This window comes from Rhizopus microsporus (assembly GCF_002708625.1).
Source record: "Rhizopus microsporus ATCC 52813 unplaced genomic scaffold scaffold_14, whole genome shotgun sequence".
NCBI lineage: Eukaryota > Fungi > Mucoromycota > Mucoromycetes > Mucorales > Rhizopodaceae > Rhizopus > Rhizopus microsporus.
Window position 1 is genome coordinate 474752 of NW_019671929.1, and position 22993 is coordinate 497744.

The window sequence follows — 22993 nt, forward strand, 5'->3', positions numbered from 1 at the left end:
CAAAAAAAAAAAAAAAGCAAAGAACGTCCGAGAAAATGTTATTTTGAGAAAAATGCAGTCACAATGGTTGCCCAACAAGATCCTTTTATTGTTTCTAAATTCTAAATGTACACAGGCTTAGTCCTTCTTTGGAGGCTTTCCTAATAAAGCATGATGAATGTCAATCTTGGGTAATTTAGAAGCAGCAGCATTGCGAGATTCTTGTTGCAGTACAGCGCTAAAGAAGGATTAATACTCGTGTAATCAGTATGCTCAAACACTTACTCCATGATGACCAGAGCAGCCATAGATTCAACGATAGGAATAGCTCTTGAGACCACACAAGGGTCATGACGACCTCTTGCTGCCAATACACCCGTGACACCATCGTAACTTGCAGTAGTTTGATCTTGTGAAATGGTAGCAGCTGGTTTGAAAGCAACACGGAAATAGATATGTTCACCGTTAGAGATACCACCTTGAATACCACCTGAATGATTCGTGATTGTACCAAATTGACCATCCTCTTTCAAATAGAAGGGGTCATTATGCTTATCGCCTGACATTTTAGAGCCTCTGAATCCTGATCCAAACTCAAATCCCTTTGTGGCAGGAATTGAAAGCATGGCATGTGCCAAGAGAGCTTCGAGCTTATCAAAGCAAGGCTCTCCTAAGCCAACAGGACAATTACGGATGACACATGTTACTGAACCTCCTATAGAGTTCTTTTCTTCTGATTTTTGTGCAATGAGCTTCTTCATAGCTTCTGCTGTGGTTGAATCAGGACATCTGGAGATATCAGCATCGACATCCTCTCGTGTGATAGTGTTCATAAATTCAATGTGCTTTGGATCAGGATCTTCTTCCTGAACAAAAGGCATGGCCACATTACCTACACTAGAAGCAAAAGCAACAATCTCTACTCCATAAGCTAAACGAAGGTATTTTTCAGCAATGGCGCCAGCGGCCACACGTCCGATCGTCTCACGAGCAGAGGCACGTCCACCGCCAGAAGATGCCTTTACACCATATTTTTGAAGATAGGTATAATCCGCATGAGAGGGTCGAGGGTAAATGTCTGTCTCACTGTAATCGTGAGGCCGTTGATCCAAATTAGGGACCATAATACCAATAGGTGTACCCAGTGTTACACCGAATTCTGTGCCTGACATGATGGTCACTTTATCCTTTTCGTCTCTCTGTTATATAAAATTAGCATTAATACAAGTGCTTTTCAAATGTTATAATTCTTTTTACAGGTGTAGTCAGTTTGCTTTGGCCAGGTCTTCTACGAGTCAATTGAGGTTGAATGTCGGCTTCAGTTAATTCCATACCAGGAGGTACACCATCAATAATGGCACCCACTCCCTTACAGTGGGATTCTCCATAGGTTGTAACTCTGTAAAGACGTCCAAAGGAACTCATTGTGTAAGCAATAAAGGAAAAAGAAAAAAGAAGTGGAGGTGTCAAAAATGATGGTCAGACCACAGGTAATCCAATGAAGGACGAATTTGCAGTCACTGTCAAAGTGACTCATCGCTATTGGATTTTGACTCAAGTCACAAATGAATAGTCCAATTAGAAAAAGTGTTTTTGCATTACGTTTTTAAGTAAGAAACACACCTAAAGCGTTGGCCAGATGCAAAACACATAATGCATGACGGACACTGGATCAATGACTTATTGTGGTCAATTTAATGTCTTAAAAATGCATGTCTTTTTTTGCTTGGCGCTGTATCAACAGTATTTGGAGTGTAATAAACTTTTGTCTTGTTGAGCTTATGCTTTGAACAGTCTGAGATGGCACATATGATATACAGACATGACAGAGGCGCCGCTTTGAAATAAGATAAATTATTAACTTATCTGCTTCAATATAAGCAAACTGTTAGCATCACGCGTGTGGCAAGTCTTTTTTAAGAATAATACAGCATAAAATGAGTAAAAAATGCGTAGTTTAGATAAAGTAGCTTATGGAGAACAATGCTGTAGCAGTGTTACACATATCAGCAAGAATTTTGGTTTAGAGCCAAAACTAATTCAACAAAGAAAGCTGTATGTATTTATCAAGCATTAATACCCAGCTTATATATCATAAAGACGTATCAATGCTGTATTCATTTCTCAAGCCAAGTTCTGATCGTATCAATTCTCAGCAACGTACCTGAAACAGGTTGCAAGCTAGATCTATACTAATGATGAGCCTCTAAGGAGGGGCAAACGGTATATATATCGAACGGATGTAATTATGATACAAAAGTTATTTAAGAAAACAAAAAAAAAAAGAACCAGATTTAGGCAATAAAGGTTCTAAAACGTTTTTCACTTCTGTCTATTTATAAACGGTCACTCCTCCTTAAGCTATTACAACCTTTCTTGTTCTTATTAGAGCCATAAAAAATGTTAAAGAGCAAAGAACCTATATATTACAGATCCACTCATTCATACAATGATATGCCAAAGAATAGGGATACAAAAGTAGTTACATTATTTGACACGATATTCACAGATGCATACAACGAGATGCCATCAGAGCGCGTAGCTTTTGCAGAAGCAAGTGACACTGACCATTCCTTGACCTACGGGCAGCTTAAAACACAAGTACTAAAGTGTGCTGCTGGCCTTAAGCACAAGTTTGGGATTCAGCGTGGCGATGTTGTTGCCATTTGCTCTCCAAACAACATCGAATATGCTATATTATTTCATGGTATTATTGCTGCAGGTAAGATTGTATAAGTTAGTATTGTTTAGACCAGATATTTATTAACTATATAGGCGGCATTGTCGCTGCAATACGTTCCACTGCGGATTGCACCCGTGATGATATCGTCTATAACATCACTACCGCCAAACCAAAGCTCTTCATTATATACCAAACCGAAATCGATGCTGTGCTTCCAGCTGCTAAAGAGGCAAGGATTTCCGAATCCAATATCTTGTTGCTTACCTGTGACAGCACCAAAATCAACCTACTTGCAAACATCTCGACGGTTGAGGGCACTCTTTTTTCAAGTGAGGAACTAGCAGAACCTTACCGGTACACAAAGGACGACCTTACAAATTCCCCTTGCTGCCTATACTATACCTCAGGATCAACAGGCAAAAACAAAGCGGTTATGATCCGACAGAGCTCTCTTATTCATTACTTGCTCCACGGACCATTGGACGTTGGTACTCTGAATAGCTTAATTATCGCTAAATTCAGTTATGCTAGTGGTCTCTTTATCTACTCAACATTTGGCCTTTTCAGTCGCTGGACGTCGTATCTCCTCAAAAGCAACGAGCCAGCATTGGAACATGTGTTGGAAGCAATTGAACGTTTAAAAATCAACATAACGATGATGACCCCCTTCATGGCAACAAAACTCGTTAAAAGGCTAAATCTGTCTAAAAATTATGATGTGTCCTCCTTGTCTCAAGTAATTGTTGGTGGTGCATACGTAGACAAGTCAATAATACAGTCTGCAAAGGAAGAGCTGGGTCTACACTTTATCAACACATACGGAATGACAGAAATTCTTTTGGTTTTTAGGGCCAGTGTCGACCAATCTATTGCAGGAACAGTGGGTCGTTTAGTAAATGGAGTACTTGGACGTATTGTTGATGACGATGGTAATGACTTACCGCCTGGGAGCGAAGGCGAGCTGCGTATCAAGGGTCCCACAACAACACTTGGGTATTATAATCAACCTGAAGCAACAACTGAGCTCTTTGATGAGCAAGGTTATTTAAAGACAGGAGATATTTTTAAAGCAGATGAAAGCGGACTTCTTTACTACGTTACTCGTAAGAAGGATTTGATAAAGTACTACGGTATTCATATTTTTCCAGCCGAAATTGAAGAAGTCATTATTGGTCATCCACAGGTAACGGATTGTGCTGTCATTGGCGTTTTTTCCAAAGAAGAAGGAACTGAACTACCGCGAGCTTATGTCTCTTTACTGGATAAAGTGAACGATAAAGAGAGTTTATTGAAAGAGATAGCGGAATATGCTGATTCTCAGTTACCTGACAGCAAAAAACTGCGTGGTGGCATATTCGAGGTATCTTCTTTTCCAAGGACAGGAACTGGGAAAATTCAATGTTTCAAGCTTCAAAATGTTTCTGGTGCTGAATGATTTGGCATTGTATTTATGCGTGTTGCATTTTTAAAAATAAATAATTAAATGCAATCATCAAGAGCTAGTGCTTATTCGGAGGGTGGCTATTAAAAATAGTTTGGTGCATATCACTCTTGAATAATAACAAATAGTCCGTGTATATCCCTTTGATCATTCATAGTGTTATCAATGCTCATTTGATAAGATGTTCCTGCATTGTAAACATGGGTATTTAATACTTGTACCTCCCTCCATTTGAGCTAACGAGTCATTTATTTCTTGCAGGTATGTTTAATTATTTTTGAATAAAGACGCTGCACTGTTTCGTTAATATTGTCTTTTTTTTTCTTTTTTTTTTTTTTTTTACACATGCTAATTTTACAAGAGCTTTGTCTTTGCTCTATCATTTTGACATTTATTTTAAAGTTATGGTGATAAAAACGATATTGTTTTCAAAATCTAAAAATGGAAAGAGGCACAAGACAATGAGTCAGCTCATCAAACCAACAGAACGAAAACGAGACAACTTGAAGCGAGAAGTTTATGTAGTAAAAGTAATTTGCATTGAATTTCGAAATGTAAAGGACAAGTGTTTGCCTTTATCCAATAATTGAGGGAACTATTTCATTCGTTAATGAGGGCGTTTTTGTGTGTGTGTGTATATCATTTATTTTTAGAACTCGCATGATGCTCACTCTTGAAAGAATGCGACACCAATTCTACGGGTGCGACTTTACTTTCCGGATACCCCTTCCAAGAGTAACTTCAGATAGGATAAACTATAGTTGCTTTTTTTCCACAAATGGGGAAGTATTAGTAGTACCAGAGAATATCATGCCACTACCCTCTTTAAAAGTAATTCTGGTAAAATGCAGGTTTAGCAATAGATTTATTTTTATGAATATAAACAGAGCGAATATGAAAAAAGAGTTGTACAGAATAATAAAAAAAATAGATGCGTTATTTTATGCTTTTGTACTGACAAGACCAAGGGTTGACTTTACTTCCCGTACAACCTTGTTATTTAAGCTGTATTCACGAATTTGTTCTTGTAAGCCATGGATGGTGTTTTTAAACAATGGAAAGATCTGAGTCTGGTTTACGTGTAAGATATTTGTTGCCTTTTGTAATGGAGCGACATCAGATTTTAACATTTCAGTGCGAACAATTTCATATTCATTAGAAGCAAAGTGAACCAAAGGTTGAACGAGCCAAGGCAGATTATCCATAACATGTTTCTCTTTAGCATAGTTGGCAGCAGAATCAATACGTTTAATCACATCAACGGTAAGTTCATGAAGACGTTGGTTAGCCTTGTGTTGAGTTGTAGTATAGCCATCCTTCAGTGAGTTTACAAAGTCTTGTAAGCGAGTGTTTGCCTTTTGAATAGAGTGGAGAGCTTCTTGAAGGAATTGACTTGTTTCCGCCAAGCGAGACAAGTCGGATTTTGCACGGTACGCCAAGCGGTCCTTTACTTCATTGGCTAATGATTTTTTACCATTCTCTGATCGCATAGTTGCGTCATTTTTTTCCTTGGGGAGATACCTATTGACCAACTGTTCGACGCTCTCACTGGTGTAGGTAACAATACGCCCCTTGACATCTTTGTAGACTTTTTGAGGGCTTGACAACATTACGCTGGGAGGAAGTTTAGATTCAACCAAATCAAGTGATTTACAACCAAATTCATCAGCCTTCTTTAAATGACCTCTGTATCTCTCAGCATATGGGGAAGCAATGTTGGCAGCTAACTTGGCAGTAGCTTCAGCCTGATTCATAGCGAATCGACTGATCATGTGTTGATTGGCAATTTCTTGTACCTTGGCTGTACTATCACGAATCAAAGGAATGGCAAAGAGTCGTGAAAAGAATGCAAAGTTATTTTCTACTGGCTTATTAGCTTCGCTTGTGGTAACGACAAAATTATCTTTTTTTAAAGAGAATTTTTTAGTAAATGATCGCTATGCAACAATTGCACATTTCTTACCAGGTGCATGGACTTCTCTATCTAATACTTCAAGTGGGTTATCTGTCGGAATGGATTCTGTAACTTGATCAAACTCTTCTTTGCTAGAGATCTTTTTGTGAAGTGGATTGTGCTTCTTTGTCATTGTTAGAAATGTGAAAAAAAGTGTTATAAAAAGTGGTTGATATTGTGTAAAATGCCTTGTTTATATATCTTCAAGAACATTGCTTGTGTCCGACTGAGATTAAATCAATAGTTGACATGTGAAGATTGTAACCCTATAAGATTGACCTTGGTATTTTTTTTTATATAGGACATTTCGATTTAAAAAAGTTTTATTTCTTAATACTAACATCACTATAGTAACTTTATTTCTTTAGATTGGTGACATGTTACATGCCATGGCAACGGTCTCTCTCTGCAAAGATATGAACAATGACAGACGTCAGAACTTCCGATTTCGGAAACTGTTTTTCTAGATTATTTTTTCTATTTATTTTTCATAAAATGTAAATTACTTTTTTCATCATCATCATATCATCTTATTTGTACAAAGTTAGTGTGAATCATTCATAATCACAACTTTAATTGTCCCTTGTCTTCCTTCCTTGACATGTTTAAAGGCTTCAAGTGCGTCTTTGAATTGGTATCTATGTGTGATTAGGCGTTTTAAATCAATCTTGCCTGAACTAAGCATTTCAATAGCTGTCGGATATGTCTATATATGTCCATTCGTTAGATACGAAAAGATACGCTTCAACACATATTTATACTATACTTACATGACAATATCTCATCACACCCTTCACATCCACTTCTCTGGCAGAAACATCAGCAACTGAAATGGATTGCACTGAGGCACCCATACCAACAAGAACAATACATCCACTATTTTTAACAAGCTATTCACACAAAGAAGGTTATACAAAAAAATTTGAGTTGCATAATCCACTTGGTCTTACATAAACAGCCATCTGAACACAAATCTCGGCTCCTGTACAATCAAATACAATATTTACAGGCTTAAATCCAGAATTTATGATTTTCTCGGCTTCTTCCTTTGCAAAGTCATTACTATCTTGGTCTACTCTACGCGCTCCAGTCAAATGAATTGCTTCATCTGCACAATATTCCTTTGCAAAAGCCAGTCGAGTAGGATCTCTGTCTGGCCAAAAAGATTATTTACAAGTTCTTCTCCCCTTTTTTTTGTACACAACATACCTGCAATAGTTACATGGGTTGCACCTGCTGCTTTAGCTGCAGCAGCAGTTAAAAGCCCAACTGGTCCAGCGCCAAACACAAAGACTCTATCACCTATTTTAACGTCACCTCTGCGAGAGGCATGAATGCCAACGGATAATGGCTCAATGAGAGCGCCTTCTTCCAGTGTTACATGATCGGGCAACCTAAAAAAGTCAATTTCTGGTCAACATGAAAGTATATGTCTTACTTGTAACAAAAATCGGCTGCATGCTTGTAGTAATTGCAGAGTGTACCATCATAGGGTGGGGTAGCAGCAAATGCCATATCAGGACAAAGGTTATATTTACCCAGCTTGCACATATCACACTTTCGGCAAGGAACACCAGGTTCTAATGCCACGCGGTCTCCCACTTTGAGTGAGGTAACATCAGGTCCAACGGATACAATGACACCGGCTGATTCATGGCCCAAAACCATGGGCTCTTCAACCACAAAGTGACCGATACGGCCGTGTGTCCAGTAGTGAACATCAGAGCCACAGATACCAGTTGCTCTCACGTTGACAATCACCTCTGTATATACATGTCAGCATATAAAATACGCCTCTTCTTTTCTTACCTCCTGGTCCTGCAGTTGGGATTGGTCTTGGTTCCTACAGGGAGAGAAGCAAATAATAAGCTTGTGCATTGTTTACAAGGCTAAAAAAAGTGTATCTCTTACAAAAGTGATCTCGTTGATCTTTTGAAGAACAAACGAAGTGTTTTCTTTAAATTGTTCTGTTGACATGACTATAAAAATGAATTAAAGGAAAAATAATGCGTGGAAAAAGTTGCTCTTTTATAGCCTTCCGGAATATTATTCCTCTTTTGGAATAAAACGTCGCTTTTACTCCATTTAGTTTTAATCTCAGTACACGATTCCGCCGCGAGGAAGCTGAAAGGGATGATGACGACTCTGAGATCGAAATTTGTTCAAGATAAACTTTTAAAGAGTTCTGGGTGGCGGGATCAGTTCAGCATGAAATACTACTTTTTTCATATTTTGCCATTGTTTGAAATAATTGAAACAGACGAGCGATAGTCATGAGCTTGTATTTATTTTATTACAAGCAACTCTTTTAATAAACAATACAAAGTTGAGCTTGTGTCTAGTAAACGAGTACAGAGAGAAGAAGAGAGAAAGAGAAATAGAAGTGTTTTGGTTATCAATTGAACTTGTTTCAATCAAAGCCAAACAATGTACGAAAAAGCCAAGGATTTGCGTATTTCTATTTTTTTTTTTTTTTGTTGCAAAAGAGTGTTTTATATTTCGAAACCATCAATGATCATTTCTTCATTCTTTTCAAGAGTTGCCCCTTTGAACGGACTTGAAATCACTACACATACCGTTTTAACAGATTTTAGGCTCTCTTTGGATACAATCCTTCATAGTACCGTACCAACACTATTCCGTCTCATTTTATGCAGCTTCACGCCTTTACGATCACTCAGCACAAAAGGTGTGTCCAAAACAAATCAAAAACAGTGCCAATGAGTCCCAGCCTTATTTTAGGTGATGACGCAATTTTCATGTGGCTTTTTAATTTGGGAAATAACATTTTTTTAGCTCTCTTTTTCTTTTTGTTTCTCACAGAATGAGTGAATTATCACCTCCATCTAGCAAAATGGCCGATGACTATCCACCACCTCCTCCTCCTGCAAACAATGGTGTTCCACCACCTTCGTCATCATCTTCATCTGTAGGCCGTCGAGAACGATCACCTGGTCGTGATCGCTCCTTGTCACCACGCCGTCGTTCTCCTTCTGCTGGTGGCCGATACTATGACGACAGACGCTCATACCGTGATGATGACAGGTACCACAGAGATCGATACGATTATCCTCGTCGCGATTACTACCACCGAGACGATCGCTACGACCGAGACCGCTACGACCGAGACCGTTATGACCACAGAGACAGATACGATCGATACGACCACCGCTATGAGCACAGAGACCGTTATGAACGCTATGACGACAGAAGAGGAAGATATCCTCCTAAAGCAAGAGCAAGAAGACCTGTTGAACGAGGAACAGAACAAGATAGAAAGTCATCAACTACTATTTACGCAGGAAACCTTCCCTACGATTTCATTGAACGAGACGTAAGATGATACATGCAGATATAAGAGAGAGTTCTGATAAGGGTTATAGGTTGCCACCATGTTTGAACGCTATGGTCGTTTGAAGTCAGTAACTGTTCCAATGGACACCGTAACCAATAAGAATAAAGGGTACGTCAAAGAGAAAAAAAGAGTATATGTGGTACTAATGAATGATATGGTAGCTTTGCTTTTATTGAATTTGAGGATCGTCGTGATGCTGAAGATGCATTTGAAAAATTCGATGGTTTCAGTGTCGAAGGCCGTCGTTTAAGACTTGACTGGTAAAAAAAAAAAAGGAAATTGGGGATTAGACTATAACACACATCTGTAGGGACATTGGACTTTCAAAGAAAGAACAACATCGTCCTGCCAGACGTTCAACAAACGGACCTCCACCTATGGACGACCCTCGTGACAGAAATATGAGCGATCCTTGTAAGTGCTTAATTCTATTCTTCAACATGTATTAATACTCTCTTAGATTCTGCTCCCCCTCCTCCTCCTCCTATGGATTCTCGTGGATACAGACGCGACTCACCTGAACCTTATCGTCGCTAAATGGAAAAGAGAAAAAGAGAGAGAATAGGTAGAGACATTAGCAGAGTCGAATGTGATGCTTTTATTTTTCTTGTTTTCTTCCAAAAATATTGCTTTTTATAAAATAACGCGTCGATACTTTTTTAAAAAAATTTTTGACGAAATCATTTGGATAAAGTGGATTTATCACAAAGCGAGAGAGAGAACGTTTTTGCATTGATTATCTGTTGCAGCTTTTGTAGAAAACAGTTATAAGGAGAATACATTAGAGATTAAATCTTTGATTGGATTTGAGAGATTAACTACGATAGCCCAGAGAATTAGAGAGAGAACTCGAGAATGCGATAAATAAAAAGAGAGAGAGTGCGAGAGAGAGAGAAAGGCGATATCTAAGATTAGATAGACAAGCCTTGAATAGAGAGAGGGAGAGTGCGAGATAATACGGTAAGTATTATAATACAGTTATACATATACTATATTGCTCCTGTATTTTATTCATTAAAGGATGTGTTTATAATCTTATTGTGTTTTCTTTGCATCTGTCTTTTTGTTATTGAATCTGTCAAGGATGACAGGTAAACAGAGTACACAGACTAAGATTCCAGACAAAGTTCCAATCAATGTCCAAGGTGAGGAGTATGTTGATGCTTTCTTTACTATGCTACCCACAAATCCCAAAAGTCGTCCACTGGTTGTTATGGTCAGTTTATATGCTCCTTTTTTTTTTTATAATCACTTACAATAAACTAAAGGGAGAAACGATGCCTGATTTTGGGTCAATTTGACGCCACTGTTCCAGAGTAATAAATCCGACAACATCACTTACTGTCTTGATAGAAGGCAAACTACGGACTTTTGTAACATGAGTATTCGCTTTCTACTTGTTGTATCCATTGTTACCTTGATGATCCTTGATATGCACGACAGTTGGTAAACGAGAAATAAAGAATCTTGCTGCTAGTCCAGGGTTGGTATCTACATTCACCTTACCAATCTGTACATGTTTATAGTTGCTTAATTGTAACTGTCTTTCGGCTTCATCAAAAGTTGACTCGAATCTTTGACAATAACCACACCAATCCGCATAACTAATGCCTTATGAATATATGTATACATATAGACCAACAAGATCAACTTACAAATCAACCAACCATTCGTCTTGCTTCCCTACCACTTGCGAAAAGTTATCGTCTGTAAGTTCTACAGCTGCCCAACACAAGGCAATCAGTCCAAGCAAGAGTACAATGACACCTGTCGTTTTCATTTTTTTTATAGATGAAAAGGGAGAGAAATGTTTAAACTCCTTCTTTTTTCCTTTGCCCTCTCTCTCTCTTTTTCTGCAGAATGAACACAAAAGCAGATTTAAAGGCTGCAAGAGAGGCTATTGGTGCCAAGAAATATAGTGATGCCGTCAAGGCTTGTAAACGTGTTTTACTTTGGGAAGGCGAAAACTATAACGCGTAAGATATAAATGTATTTCTGATGCAGTTGATTAAGCTATCATTAGCTGGGTCTTTTTAGGTGTAGCTCATACTAATTTAGAGCAAGATCAAGAGGCTGAAGAAGCATATAAACGAGCTATTGAGATCAATCCAGACAATATGCTCGGATGGCACGGTCTGATCAACTTTTATGAAAAAAGACAAAAACAAGAAGAGCTGTCAAAGACGATACGAGATATCATTCCTCGACTTGTAGCAACGTATGTTGTCCTTTTTGTTTTTTTGGTTTTCTTTTTTTTTGACTTTATTATTATTATTATTATTAGTGGTGATGGAGCACGACTGGCAGAGTATTTGAAGAAACTTGTGCATATTTACAAGTCAACAGACCCTAACCAACACTTGGAAGTCTTGAAAAGCTTTTTGCCTGGAAGCACTTATTATGACTTAATCAAGGATCAGCCAGACTTACCATCACAGATTGAGATATGGCAGATCATAATTGAAAAGCAAGAGAAAGAGCAGGCCCAGACAGTGGAAAACGAAGTCGCATCAAGAAGATTCAGAGTTAGTGGAGGAACGCCAGCACAGGTGTTGGCCGAGGTAGAGGCAGAGATATACGGTGCATCCAAATTAGGTGTCATGTACGAGAACGTGTTGGCGCTCATCTCTGATGATGATGTAGAAACAAAGCAGTTTTGGAAACTCAAGCTGCTCAAGTTTCTCGTCAAGCGGATTGCAGGCGTAAGGGATAAGGCAGAGTTGTATGAACAGATCATGTCACTGGCTAGTGAACTAGTGTCGATGGATGATCCTCTTCCATTGGAACTATTAATACAGTTTGTGGATGCGAATAGTCCAGGTAATTAAAAACTGAAGAGATCAAGAATAGAGTGTAACAAACGTTAAATGTAGAACAATATGACTGGAATCTATTTGAACAGTTTATAGAGAGATTTCCAGATAGTGGGTTGGCGAAATTAGGTAGAGGATACAGGTTAAGTAGACAAGGGGATATCGACCAAGCATTCGATCTGTTTAGTGTAAATACTCAAGTGCGCTCAGTATATGAAAAAAAAAGTAAACACCACTCTTTAGGAAGGATTGGAAGAGAAGCCAAACAGCTTATTTGGATATCAGTGCTTAAGTTCGGTTTACTATGAGTCTAAAGAATATGAGACAGGCTTAGAATATGCTACAAAGGGTAGAGACTTGGTAGGAAAGTACAAGTCAGAATGGGGCATTATATTTGAAAAGTAAACAAAGAATAATTCTCGACAGAGCATATTTCTCATCTATATCTTCTTGTAGTATACTTGTATTTATGGAACTACATATGGCTCACTGTTATCGTTTGATTGACAAGAAGTATTATATGGATGCAACAGCACTTTATAGGTCTATCATTCAGCGTTGTCCTGAGCAAACCAGCGCTTTAGAGGGCATGGGCTTCATTTTACTAGATGAGAAAAGATTAGATGAAGCGTGTGGTTATTTTGAAAAAGTGCATCAACTTGACGCCAGTAACCATACATCTGTGGCAGAAATGGGCTGGATCTATTTAGAAAAGCAAAAGTATGAAGATGCCATCCGATTTATTACTACAGCGTTAGACATTGCTGGTAAGGACGTTCCAGATTACTACTACAGGCTTGGAAGGGTATATTGGGCTATGGAAGGTATGTAGTTATATTTTATTAGAGAATAAGAGTTTTACTAATACTGGCCAATGTTATAAGATGCAAGCAGTGCATTCAAGTATTTTATGCAAACTGTCAAAATGGATCCCTTCTTCTCTCATGGCTTTACTTTTCTTGGTCATTATTATAGAGAGCATAAAAGGGACCATGCAAGAGCCAAAAAGTGTTATCAAAAGGCTTATGTGTTAAATCCGCTTGATACAGATGCAGCGCTTCATTTAACGGATTATTATATTGCTGATAATGAGCAAGACGAAGCAGAAGCCGTGTTTCGCCAAGTGACAGAATCCAGCCCCAAGACAGGCTGGGCATGGCGACGAATGGGACATCTCAACTTGGTACGATTGAGTATTTTTTTTTCAAAGAGAAATCTAACGTTACCAATAGAATCAAAAGTCATACAATGATGCTATATCATGCTTTCAAAAAGCACTTCGAGCTGACACAAGTGATGTTCGATGTTGGGAAGGCCTCGCAGAAGCATATTCGAGAGCTGGAAGGTTTGTGGCAGCCTTGAAGGCATTTGGTCGAGCCATTCAGCTTAATCCTCACTCAATTCACGCGAATAATGAGAGAGCGTATGTACAGCAAAAGATTGGATCCTTAGACGATGCTATTGCAAGTTTCAAACACACACTAGCGCTTGCTGAAGAGCAAGGAAAGCCCAATTATATCCCTGCCTTATCTGGACTTGCTGAAACTTATTTGGAGCATGCCAAGGAGGATTTTCAGCTGGGCTTCTTTGGACGTGCAGCAGATGGCTGCAATCGTGTGATAGAAACATGTTTGCTTGGGTTGCAGCAAGACAAGTCTATCATTATGTTTTGGAAGTTAATAGGTGATGCCTGCTGCTTTTACCGACAGATTCCTAGCTATATTCATTTATGTGCCTATTCTACTCTACAGAGAGTCATGCAGATCACAACAAATCCACATAGTGCCTTAAAATTTGAACAAGACTCGACCAGCCATTGGGTAAACGAATTTTTGGGTTTAGCAGACGATGTGCATGACCTGAGCTTACCTCATAAAGCTGCCTTGGACGTTATTTTATCATGCGCTTCTTATTCTTATAAGCAAGCTATTGTCGTATCCAAGAATCATCCCTCTGTGTCTCCCGCATTTTGGCATGATCTGGCTGCAGTCTACTACTATTTGTGCTTGAACCAAAACGATGAGTCAAGTGTGGCTATTCAGTGTATAAAGGTGTCACTTACGATGGAGCCAACACAGTACATGTACTGGAACACACTAGGTGTTATTGCCATGACAGTGGCTCACCTGCCTAAGCTTGCACAGCATGCATTCATTAAAGCGATGGAATACAACAATCGAAGTGCCATACCTTGGACAAACTACGGGTTCCTTTGTTTATCACTCAAGGATTATGAACTAGCAAATCAAGCCTTTGATATGGCACACTCGCTTGATCCAGAATGGATCTCTGCCTGGGTCGGACAGGCATACGTAGCTTCATTATGGGGCAATGATGCGGCTGCAATCTTTGAGCATGCGTTTGAATCAAGCAACGGATCAGCTGTATGTTCTGCTTTTTGTATTTCAATAGAGCGATACTAACCTTATTTTATATAGTTAGATGCCAGTTATGGATATGCAGAGACTGCATTCCAAAGATTATCCACGGATGTTAACACCAACGAATTGGTCACGCCCGTGTTTGCTCTTCAAAAGCTAACTGAACAACGAGTGCATGATGCACTTTCTCTAAACTTACTTGGAATGCTACTTGAACGACTAGGTCAGCATCATCGAGCTGCTCAATCCTTTGCCTCTGCTATTCTCGCTGTAGAGGCACAAATAGAAGAAAAAAAGATTACTACAGAAGAAGGACAAACACGACTGAGCAAGATTCACGCTAACCTTAGTCGTTGTCTTGTGGCTACTGGTGACTTCCAGGGAGGCATCGCTAGCTACGAAAACCATCAGCAGCAAAGTGTCTATGCTCAACTAAATGCAGGCATTGCTCACTACTTTTTAGATCAGCTGCCAGAATCGTTATCGTTGTTTGAATCAGCTTTAAATGCCACACAGGAGGATATCACACTACGTCAAGATGTAGTAGTACTACTAGCAAAGGTACTCTGGGCGCTAGAAGGAGAAGAACAAAGATCGGTAGCAAAGGAGCAATTGTTTTCAAGGTAAACTCAAAAAAGTGATATGGCGAATGGTTGCTTAATGTTTTCCCCGCTTAGTATCTCAGAAAATCCAACTTATTTACCGGCGATTTTCTCCTTGTGTGTCATGGGCATCATGGAAAATGATGAAACGCTGACTTTGGCAGCATTACAAGAATTAGCAAAGATACCCGCAGATGATGCCTGTAAGTTCTTTTGTTATACTACTTGAATCTTCTTTTTTTTTGACATTCGATATAGATACGCTGGATAAGAACCAGCAAATTTCTTGGCTGTTTTCTAAAGTGTACGAACTTCAGGTAATTTAAACTATATTTTTACAACATGTGATACTGAGCGTGTGCTCTTCATCAGGGTGACTCTGTACATGCTAGTCGTAGTCTAGTTAAATGGATTCACCAAGCGCCTTGGTTAGCTACTGTCTGGTCTCGTCTTTGCAAACAAATGATTATGACATCAGAACAAGACGCTAAAGTGATTGAACGAGTGGCTAGTTCGTCTTTGATCATTTCAAAGAGAAAACATGATGCCAATACAACGTCAGAGGCTTATGAGTATGCTGCTTTGGCACAGAATGACCGTGATTTGGCACAAAAGTATGCACAAAAGGCAGTTATCACTGCACCATGGCGGCTAAACGCTTGGCAAGCCTTGACCTTATCGTAGTTAAAAACTAGCTGAGTAGAATTTTAATAAATTTATTTAAAATCGATTACATCACTGTGGCTGTTGTACTACTTCCGCTTGGCATAAGAATGTCTAGAAAATCACGTTAATAGCTAAAAAAGGGACATGAGAGTGGCTAATTACTTGTTCGAATGTACCATTCTATTTTTGGAAGCAACAGGAAAAGTATATAAAAAGGGAGCTGCCTTTTCTCTTTTTTTTTTTAACTAAACTATTTATATACAAATAATGGCTCTCACTTGTTCTGATATCTTTAAATTCTTTTTCGGTAAGTCAATACATTATGTAAAAAGAAAGTATGTATGAATAATGCCCTTTAGCTGTCGTTCTTCCTCCTCTTGGTGTCTTTTTGGAAAGAGGCTGTACTTGTGATCTGCTGATTAACATTGGTTTAACCTGTCTTGGATATATTCCTGGTATCAGTAAGTAGCGCACATATATTTTAACATTATAACAAGGGATATTAACTTATGTATAATAGTTCATGCGTTTTACATTATACTAAAATACTAATGATAATGATAATATTTACAAAAACGGATACGCTTATTTAATATAAAATAAACTTGTATATTTATACACTTTCTTTAATCAATCTTGACATTTTGATATATTTTACGTACAAATTTTGAAGCTGCTGTATGACCGACAAAACCTGAATATATAATAGAATGAGCATATATAGTATTTACAAGCATTATCATTTTACCTAGCATGCAAAACATCCCCAAGGACAAGATGGCTGTATAACCAAAATAAAAGCTTGTTTGGAATAAACCAGTCATTCTATATAAAAATGTGTGAGTATATATCAAAAAACTTTTTTCTTTTCCATACCTTGTCTTTGTCATAAAATAATAGACAGAGTATAAATAAATATAACCAGCTGTTGAAGCGCATGTCATGAAACTAACCCAATGCCTATAAATAATAAAAGTTAAAAAGGGTACGCCTCATTTTAAATATGATGTTACCATCGATGATCTTCTGCATTGAGCAGGAAATATGTACTGACAATGGACACACAGGCAGAGACTATCAATAAGATAATAAACACAAGCAGCATAAAGCCATAGACATAGTAGATCTTGTACGTCCAGAATGAAGTAAAAATAAAGTAAATCTCAATAAAGATTGATCCAAATGGCAAAATACCACCTAGAGCTACAATGACCAAAGGTTCTGCGTACCATACTTTTTCCGGAATAGGTCGAGGAATCGGATTAACACGGCATGGAAAATCAGCTTGGCTTCCCCAGTTACGGCCAACGATGGTTCCAAGAAGGGTAAGTGGGAAACATATAAATATCCAAAGAGCAATGATAGATAAAAGGGCGTAAAAAGAGATAGCGCGGGAGCTAGAGTAGTAGATGGCTAGGGTATTGATGAGCCCACAGATGAACGAGACAGCGCCTGGCCAGAGACTCGCTGTCATTACAAATGTCTTGATCCAATCTCTACCCCCATATCTTGCATAATATTTTGCACTAGTGTATCCTGCGACAAATGAAGTAAATGCGTACAAGAAGATCGTAGCTGTTAAGATAGTTGCACGCTCAGCATACAAATCACCCAAAATAGTATATAGGATCACAACGGCTGATAGAATAACAAGCTGTGAACCAGTTCCCATAAGGGCAGACATCATCATCAGTCGTGGTGGTTGTCGAAAGACGTCTCCATGAACCTGTTTCCATCCATATTCGTCACCTAAATCTCTATCCTAAAAAGAGAAAAAGAAAAAAAAAAACGTTAGGTTTTACATAGATTATAAAAGTTTTACTTACAAAGTCGGCTAGTCCTTCTTCTCGATCATATCTAGTGAAATCTCTCTTGACTGTTCTCAGCAAGATAACAGAGACAAGACCCGTCAAGAATAGAACCATCATGAATGAACTAAAGATGGAAAGCCAGTGAACCTAAATATGATCAGTATAGTATCCCGAATCGCATATAGAGGAACTTACCTTGTGTTCAAAGAAATCAGCTTCTAAAAGCCTTTCAAATCTGTTTTCAAACAAGACATCCGTAGGGTTCCAAGTGACTGAGTAAGTGAATGTGAGGGGCGATAAACCGTGTTTTAATTCTACTGGGTTGCCATGTTTTAAGCTTATACTAATGATCTATTATATATAAATATACTCGTGAGTTGTAATGGAAGCCTAAATGATATATTCATAATAACCTGATTTCCATTATACTCAAACATGAAGCTCTTGTGCGTATACACATAAAGCTTCTTGGCATGAGGATCCGTTTCTGTCGCTTGTTCCTCCTCTTCATCTTTTCCTACCACTCCACTTACAGGTAAGTCATCTATGGGTTATACATAATATAAGCAATAAGGTCATCCATTCGCTTCATCACGTATACCGATAAACATGGTGTACCAATATTGGTTATCGACTGCATATCGAAGAACGTCCACATCTTTGGGCTCCAGTTCTTGTTCACAATACGCTTTATCTGCTTCATTGACTATAAAAAGAAATCATATTAGTTCCTTTCTCTCTCTCTCTTTTCTTGTTTCAATACTTTTAAATTGTGTCGGAATGCCTGAATTAACCAAATCCATTCCAAGAAGGGCTTCTCCCAAAGTTTCATGGTGATGTTCTACGCTGTGTGGTCCTTGACAAAAGGGTAACTGAAAGTAAGGGTATGTCTCTTGTCTGTTGTGCAAAGGTCCAACGGTGTTCATCCAAATAATAACTTCTTCACCTTCTTTATACTAAACAAACGTGTAAAGTGTCTCTTTCTCTCTCTTTTTATTCTTATTGTGTGTGTATTCCTTACCACATGGTTATGTTCATCCGCTAGTGAAGTCTTTAAAAGGGCTAAAGTAAGAATAGTAAACACTATTCTACTCCACGAAAACATTATAGATAACACGTAGCTAAAAGGGGGAAGGAAATAAGAGAAAGAAAGAAAAGGGAGAAAGAGGAAAAAGACAGAAATTGAATTTAATTCGTCTAAAAAAAGGGCCAGAATTCACTACTTGGTAAATACCCAAATTGTACTTTAAGCAAAGACCGTATGAAAGAATGACACGTATCGTGTTTTCAAGCAAAGAATGAGCTCGAGAAATCGTTTTAGAAATAAAACTCGTCTTTATTCATTAGATCATCTTATACACACATCAAGCATCAAGAGCCCCTTTGAGTCTATTGCTTGATCTCGTAGGTTTTTTTGCCAATCGATCAGGTGATGGTGATCTAGAAGAAGACTCTGGAAGATATTCATCAAAGTCTTGCTCTGTATAGATTTCGTCATAATTGTAATTCACTCGTTCTCTCTTTCTCGTATACGATCGCGTCGTCACTGGTTCAACCGGATTCAGCTTCTTCCATTTTTCTCGTTCCAGTTTAGCCTTTCGTTTCTCTTGCTTTTCTATTAGCGGATACACATGCTCGTCAACATACTTAAATAATGCCTTTTCTGCTCGATGTGTGGTCGATAATGTACTTATCCATGCTTCCATCGTTTGACGATCCTTACATACTGATTTGATCAATATTTCATCAACTTCATCATCATATTTACCTAATGTCCATTCTTTCTTTTTGTTTTTTACTTTCCAAATATAAGGTGAGTCACCAAACTGCCAATAGGTGCTTTTCTCTTTGTCTATGCCAATAGGACGAACCTCAATCGGATTATGCTGGCTTCTCTTTGTGCTATAGTAATCTATGATCAATCGAACTGCTTGACTATCCTGTAGCTGCCATTCGACCATAGAATATAAGATGAGTAACTATGGATGCTGTTTTAGATATCTTTTCTCTTTTTATAGTTATAAATATATATACTTTTAAATCTGCAGATAACGTATTAAACTTTTGATTTGACAAGGGGTTCTTTTCCAACTCTATATCCATTGTTTTTATCTTTTCAGTGACAATATCTTGAAGTGATTTGGTATATGATCTATAAAAATATGAGCCACTTGTTTATACAAGTTAAGCAACTTTGTATCTTACTCTACGGGATTTTTTCTATTAAATATGTTTCCAAGACAAGAGCAGATGATGTTATGTACAAGTTGACTGTCTTCCTTTTGAAGTTCTACTTCTAATTGCTAATAAAAAAACTAATTACTATGCCATCCCTTGAGGAAGACTATTTATCCTTTTTATAGAATACATCAGGTGTAAAATCCGGTAGTTTAAAGAGTGAAGGTGCTATTGATTGTTGAGAGTTAAAGATAGTTGCAAAAGCATAGATGAAAGCAATCCTCCACTGTTGGCATGGTGACTCTCCAAATGGTTGTTGCATTCTAAAGGAATAAAAAATAACAGTCGTTATAAAAAAAAGCATTAAATCGCGATCAAAAGTGACGGTTCATTTCGACTTATTGCATAAAAATGATCCAATAGCAGCTGGGTAGCATTGAGTCAATAAAGATAGTATTAAATGTATACGTTTTTGAGCATACAAGTACTGAAAACCACGATCAAAAAAGAAAGTAAAAGTACAAAGATATTTCCAAAACAGCCACTAACCAATAAGACATGCATGCATCTACGTTCAAGTTTCAGGGTTAAAGCAGCGAAAGGATATTCGCAAAAATTTGAACCAAAAAGAACTATTTGAACAAGGTTCAAGAATGGATGGTTGAAAGCTTAGTACTTATTGGTTATGCAAGAAAGTCTTCCGAGCAGAACCACAGCGGTGGTAGTCGCACAAATTACTTAGCATGAATGATAGACGTGTTATTCAATCGCTCAAAGGCAGGTATACGCATGGCTGACAACAGGCCCTAAAGACCTAAGGAAGCTCTTGAGGTAAGTCACTTTTAGATACAACAATTCCCAAGGACTTTTTTATAGACATCACAAGAATATTAAGAACGCCATTGTTGGCGACTATGCTCATAACAGATGATTGGATATTTTGCAGCATGAAGGCATGTTCAACAAGGCGCCCATTGTCGAAAAGCTCGCCTGTAGATCATCTGTTGTTCAAAATATATATATTCTTGATTTACTATTGTTATCATCATTGCTCAAGCAAATGTAGAGTGAAGTATTTCTGTTTTATCCTTCTATTGAGAATAATGGAGAAAAAGAATAGTAAAAATAAAGTTATAAACAAGGCACAGGTAATTAAGTTAGTCGTAAAGATCAGTATTGCACATGACTAAGCACGTCAGGCTTGGCTATCACGCCTGAAAAATCGCTCATGCTTCCTGTATTCATGTTACAATTATCAAAGTGGTAGAAGGATTGTTCTTGTTGTAGATATGATTATATCAATTCAAAGCAATGTAGCTTAATGGAACATTCTGCTTGAAACCAATGCCATTAAACCTTAAAGATGAAGTATCACTGCACTTGGTTATAACTGAGGTTTCAGTTACCGCCTTGACGGGCCAAAGCTGACACCTGTCACTTTGTGACCTCTGTTTTAAACTTGGACCCTGCCAAGTTTTTTTTTTTTGTCATTATTTTTTTTTGGTTTTTATTATAAACTTGTTAGAATGAATAGAGCATTAATAACAGCTTCACGACGACTGTTGCTACGTAGCGTTGTTCGCCAGTCATCAGTTTCTAGACATGTCATTACACGATCCTTGACACAAACTGCTGTTCGACCTATCTTCAAGGGTATCTTTCGCAACTCCTCAGCTCAGGACACAGATAATAAGCGCCAGGTCATTATAGATCAAGACCATTTATTTCACATTCTATCGAAATCACCTATAGCAGAAATGAGAGACAGAGCTGCCATCATTAACAAATATGGTACCTGTCCTGTCTGTGACAACCACGAGGCACCTAAACAGAAGCCAACGTATGATTGTCCCGAATGTGGATATCCTACACATTGCTGCGAAGACCATTATCACCAAGGAAAAGAGGCGCACAAGGAAATATGTTCTGTTTTACGAGAGATTAATGAAGACGATCATGACTTACGTTCGGGAAGACCTATGCGAGAATTTGAATTTCCTAGTAAGGACTCTATAAATGATTAAACAAAAATCAATTGACACACAACTATATAGGTGCTCAGGGATTTGATGAAACGGTCAATATGGCAAACTGGGATATGTTCTTTTATACCCGTAGTTTCCCATCCATGGACTCTGATAGATCAATGCGTCATGTATCAAAACTATTGACATATCCTATATCCATTGCTGCCGTTTTGCATGAATCAAGTCCGTACAAATACGGAGATCAGATTACAGCAGAAGGCATGCGATCAATAGCAGGTAATATGAATACATGTCTATATGTGCATATGTCTGACATAAAAAAAAATAGCCCTTAGAACCATTTTGTATCCTAAAAATCGACTTGTCAACGATGCCCAAGCTCAAGTTCGTACAGAGACAATCAACATTTACCTTTTAGGAGCTCGTGCGGAGGCAACCTTACCATCTCACATCTGGCTACAACTTGCCTACCTGTTTCCATCAACGCCTTTCCACATCCATTTTATTGGGCCCGACGCCTTAGCCCCTAACCAAGAACCTCACATGAAGTCAGTAAATGAACGCCTTTTCTTTACGTTTGATAACGCCATGTATCACGACTATCATGAAAAAATCGAGAAATTTGATCCTTATACCGATTTCTTCTTCTTGTTCTCTCCTGGTATTGGTCATCACAGTGCACGTGAAGGTTGGAAACCATCGATCCAGAAAGCACTCGAGACCAAATGTGCCATGTTCATCACGGGCTATGATGAAGCAGATATGATGAATGATGTGACAGCTGTCGAACAGGATTATCAAGGTGAATTCGATTGGGTCTTGAAGCCAACGGTGAATGAGTATAGAAGCTTAAAGAGGGATGTCAATTTGATGGACCTTCGACAAACCATTTTTGCAAATTATGGTATTTGGGGCATTCGTGGTAAACGATACGATGTAACTCATAACCCTGAAGAGAATGAATAATAAAAAAATAAACAACAATAAAAAAATACCCTTACAACCTTCTCCTATTCTCTCTCTCTTTTTTTTTGTTACTGCTTTTGTGTGTTTATTATTGCCAAGAGAGGAGGAAAAGATTTAGAACGATAAGAACCAAGAAGACAAGATAATTCTTGATGACCTTTCTTTATATATATTCT

At 38.2% G+C, this 22993-nt stretch overlaps 11 protein-coding genes across 11 annotated transcripts; 5 read left to right on the forward strand and 6 right to left on the reverse strand.

The window, feature by feature from the left end:
* Positions 1-117: 117 nt before the first annotated feature.
* RHIMIDRAFT_245457 (chorismate synthase) lies at positions 118-1404 on the reverse strand (the record flags this gene model as incomplete). Its single annotated transcript, XM_023610202.1, has 3 exons — positions 118-217; positions 265-1178; positions 1237-1404. 3 exons carry the CDS (start codon positions 1402-1404, stop codon positions 118-120), a joined length of 1182 nt encoding a protein of 393 aa, XP_023464062.1.
* Positions 1405-2270: 866 nt separating this feature from the next.
* Positions 2271-4097, forward strand: RHIMIDRAFT_229089 (acetyl-CoA synthetase-like protein; the record flags this gene model as incomplete). The annotated part of the gene is made up of 2 exons (XM_023607634.1): positions 2271-2701; positions 2755-4097. Exons 1-2 carry the CDS (start codon positions 2380-2382, stop codon positions 4095-4097), a joined length of 1665 nt encoding a protein of 554 aa, XP_023464063.1. The 5' UTR covers positions 2271-2379.
* A 947-nt stretch (positions 4098-5044) lies between these two features.
* On the reverse strand, positions 5045-6190 carry RHIMIDRAFT_239827 (uncharacterized protein; the record flags this gene model as incomplete). The annotated part of the gene is made up of 2 exons (XM_023609246.1): positions 5045-6006; positions 6067-6190. 2 exons carry the CDS (start codon positions 6188-6190, stop codon positions 5045-5047), a joined length of 1086 nt encoding a protein of 361 aa, XP_023464064.1.
* A 411-nt stretch (positions 6191-6601) lies between these two features.
* RHIMIDRAFT_239828 (sorbitol dehydrogenase) lies at positions 6602-8034 on the reverse strand (the record flags this gene model as incomplete). Its single annotated transcript, XM_023609247.1, has 7 exons — positions 6602-6763; positions 6828-6947; positions 7008-7210; positions 7267-7451; positions 7496-7820; positions 7867-7900; positions 7969-8034. The coding sequence occupies 7 exons, from the start codon at positions 8032-8034 to the stop codon at positions 6602-6604; spliced, it is 1095 nt and encodes a 364-aa protein (XP_023464065.1).
* Positions 8035-8881: 847 nt separating this feature from the next.
* On the forward strand, positions 8882-9949 carry RHIMIDRAFT_239829 (RNA-binding domain-containing protein; the record flags this gene model as incomplete). The annotated part of the gene is made up of 5 exons (XM_023609248.1): positions 8882-9391; positions 9441-9520; positions 9574-9672; positions 9723-9826; positions 9873-9949. The coding sequence occupies 5 exons, from the start codon at positions 8882-8884 to the stop codon at positions 9947-9949; spliced, it is 870 nt and encodes a 289-aa protein (XP_023464066.1).
* Positions 9950-10447: 498 nt separating this feature from the next.
* On the reverse strand, positions 10448-11192 carry RHIMIDRAFT_239830 (thioredoxin-like protein; the record flags this gene model as incomplete). Its single annotated transcript, XM_023609249.1, has 4 exons — positions 10448-10616; positions 10669-10780; positions 10829-11016; positions 11068-11192. 4 exons carry the CDS (start codon positions 11190-11192, stop codon positions 10448-10450), a joined length of 594 nt encoding a protein of 197 aa, XP_023464067.1.
* A 44-nt stretch (positions 11193-11236) lies between these two features.
* On the forward strand, positions 11237-15949 carry RHIMIDRAFT_37882 (TPR-like protein). Its single transcript, XM_023615174.1, has 12 exons — positions 11237-11388; positions 11436-11630; positions 11697-12232; positions 12286-12413; positions 12469-12626; positions 12682-13049; positions 13110-13408; positions 13458-14609; positions 14664-15229; positions 15284-15411; positions 15467-15525; positions 15581-15949. Exons 1-12 carry the CDS (start codon positions 11273-11275, stop codon positions 15890-15892), a joined length of 4017 nt encoding a protein of 1338 aa, XP_023464068.1. The 5' UTR covers positions 11237-11272; the 3' UTR covers positions 15893-15949.
* Positions 15950-16141: 192 nt separating this feature from the next.
* Positions 16142-16426, forward strand: RHIMIDRAFT_205576 (UPF0057-domain-containing protein; the record flags this gene model as incomplete). Its single annotated transcript, XM_023606835.1, has 3 exons — positions 16142-16181; positions 16234-16335; positions 16395-16426. The coding sequence occupies 3 exons, from the start codon at positions 16142-16144 to the stop codon at positions 16424-16426; spliced, it is 174 nt and encodes a 57-aa protein (XP_023464069.1).
* Positions 16427-16500: 74 nt separating this feature from the next.
* RHIMIDRAFT_239833 (transmembrane protein TM9SF3) lies at positions 16501-18611 on the reverse strand (the record flags this gene model as incomplete). Its single annotated transcript, XM_023609250.1, has 9 exons — positions 16501-16568; positions 16623-16699; positions 16751-16834; positions 16888-17636; positions 17701-17832; positions 17881-18036; positions 18099-18229; positions 18287-18391; positions 18449-18611. 9 exons carry the CDS (start codon positions 18609-18611, stop codon positions 16501-16503), a joined length of 1665 nt encoding a protein of 554 aa, XP_023464070.1.
* Positions 18612-19049: 438 nt separating this feature from the next.
* Positions 19050-20185, reverse strand: RHIMIDRAFT_239834 (uncharacterized protein; the record flags this gene model as incomplete). Its single annotated transcript, XM_023609251.1, has 4 exons — positions 19050-19664; positions 19720-19837; positions 19891-19988; positions 20054-20185. 4 exons carry the CDS (start codon positions 20183-20185, stop codon positions 19050-19052), a joined length of 963 nt encoding a protein of 320 aa, XP_023464071.1.
* Positions 20186-21355: 1170 nt separating this feature from the next.
* RHIMIDRAFT_260610 (uncharacterized protein) lies at positions 21356-22880 on the forward strand. The gene is made up of 3 exons (XM_023611471.1): positions 21356-21864; positions 21918-22127; positions 22180-22880. The coding sequence occupies exons 1-3, from the start codon at positions 21390-21392 to the stop codon at positions 22815-22817; spliced, it is 1323 nt and encodes a 440-aa protein (XP_023464072.1). The 5' UTR covers positions 21356-21389; the 3' UTR covers positions 22818-22880.
* Positions 22881-22993: the final 113 nt, after the last annotated feature.

What these genes read in the sequence shown, in the direction of transcription:
- RHIMIDRAFT_37882 (XM_023615174.1), top strand. Translation starts at nt 11,273, where the DNA reads ATGAACACAAAAGCAGATTTAAAGGCTGCAAGAGAGGCTATTGGTGCC. An exon ending in TGTGGATGCGAATAGTCCAG is followed by an intron (nt 12,233 to 12,285) that starts GTAATTAAAAAC and finishes CGTTAAATGTAG; the next exon opens with AACAATATGACTGGAATCTA. An exon ending in TGGGGCATTATATTTGAAAA is followed by an intron (nt 12,627 to 12,681) that starts GTAAACAAAGAA and finishes ATCTTCTTGTAG; the next exon opens with TATACTTGTATTTATGGAAC.
- RHIMIDRAFT_260610 (XM_023611471.1), top strand. Translation starts at nt 21,390, where the DNA reads ATGAATAGAGCATTAATAACAGCTTCACGACGACTGTTGCTACGTAGC. An exon ending in GCGAGAATTTGAATTTCCTA is followed by an intron (nt 21,865 to 21,917) that starts GTAAGGACTCTA and finishes ACAACTATATAG; the next exon opens with GTGCTCAGGGATTTGATGAA. An exon ending in AGGCATGCGATCAATAGCAG is followed by an intron (nt 22,128 to 22,179) that starts GTAATATGAATA and finishes AAAAAAAAATAG; the next exon opens with CCCTTAGAACCATTTTGTAT.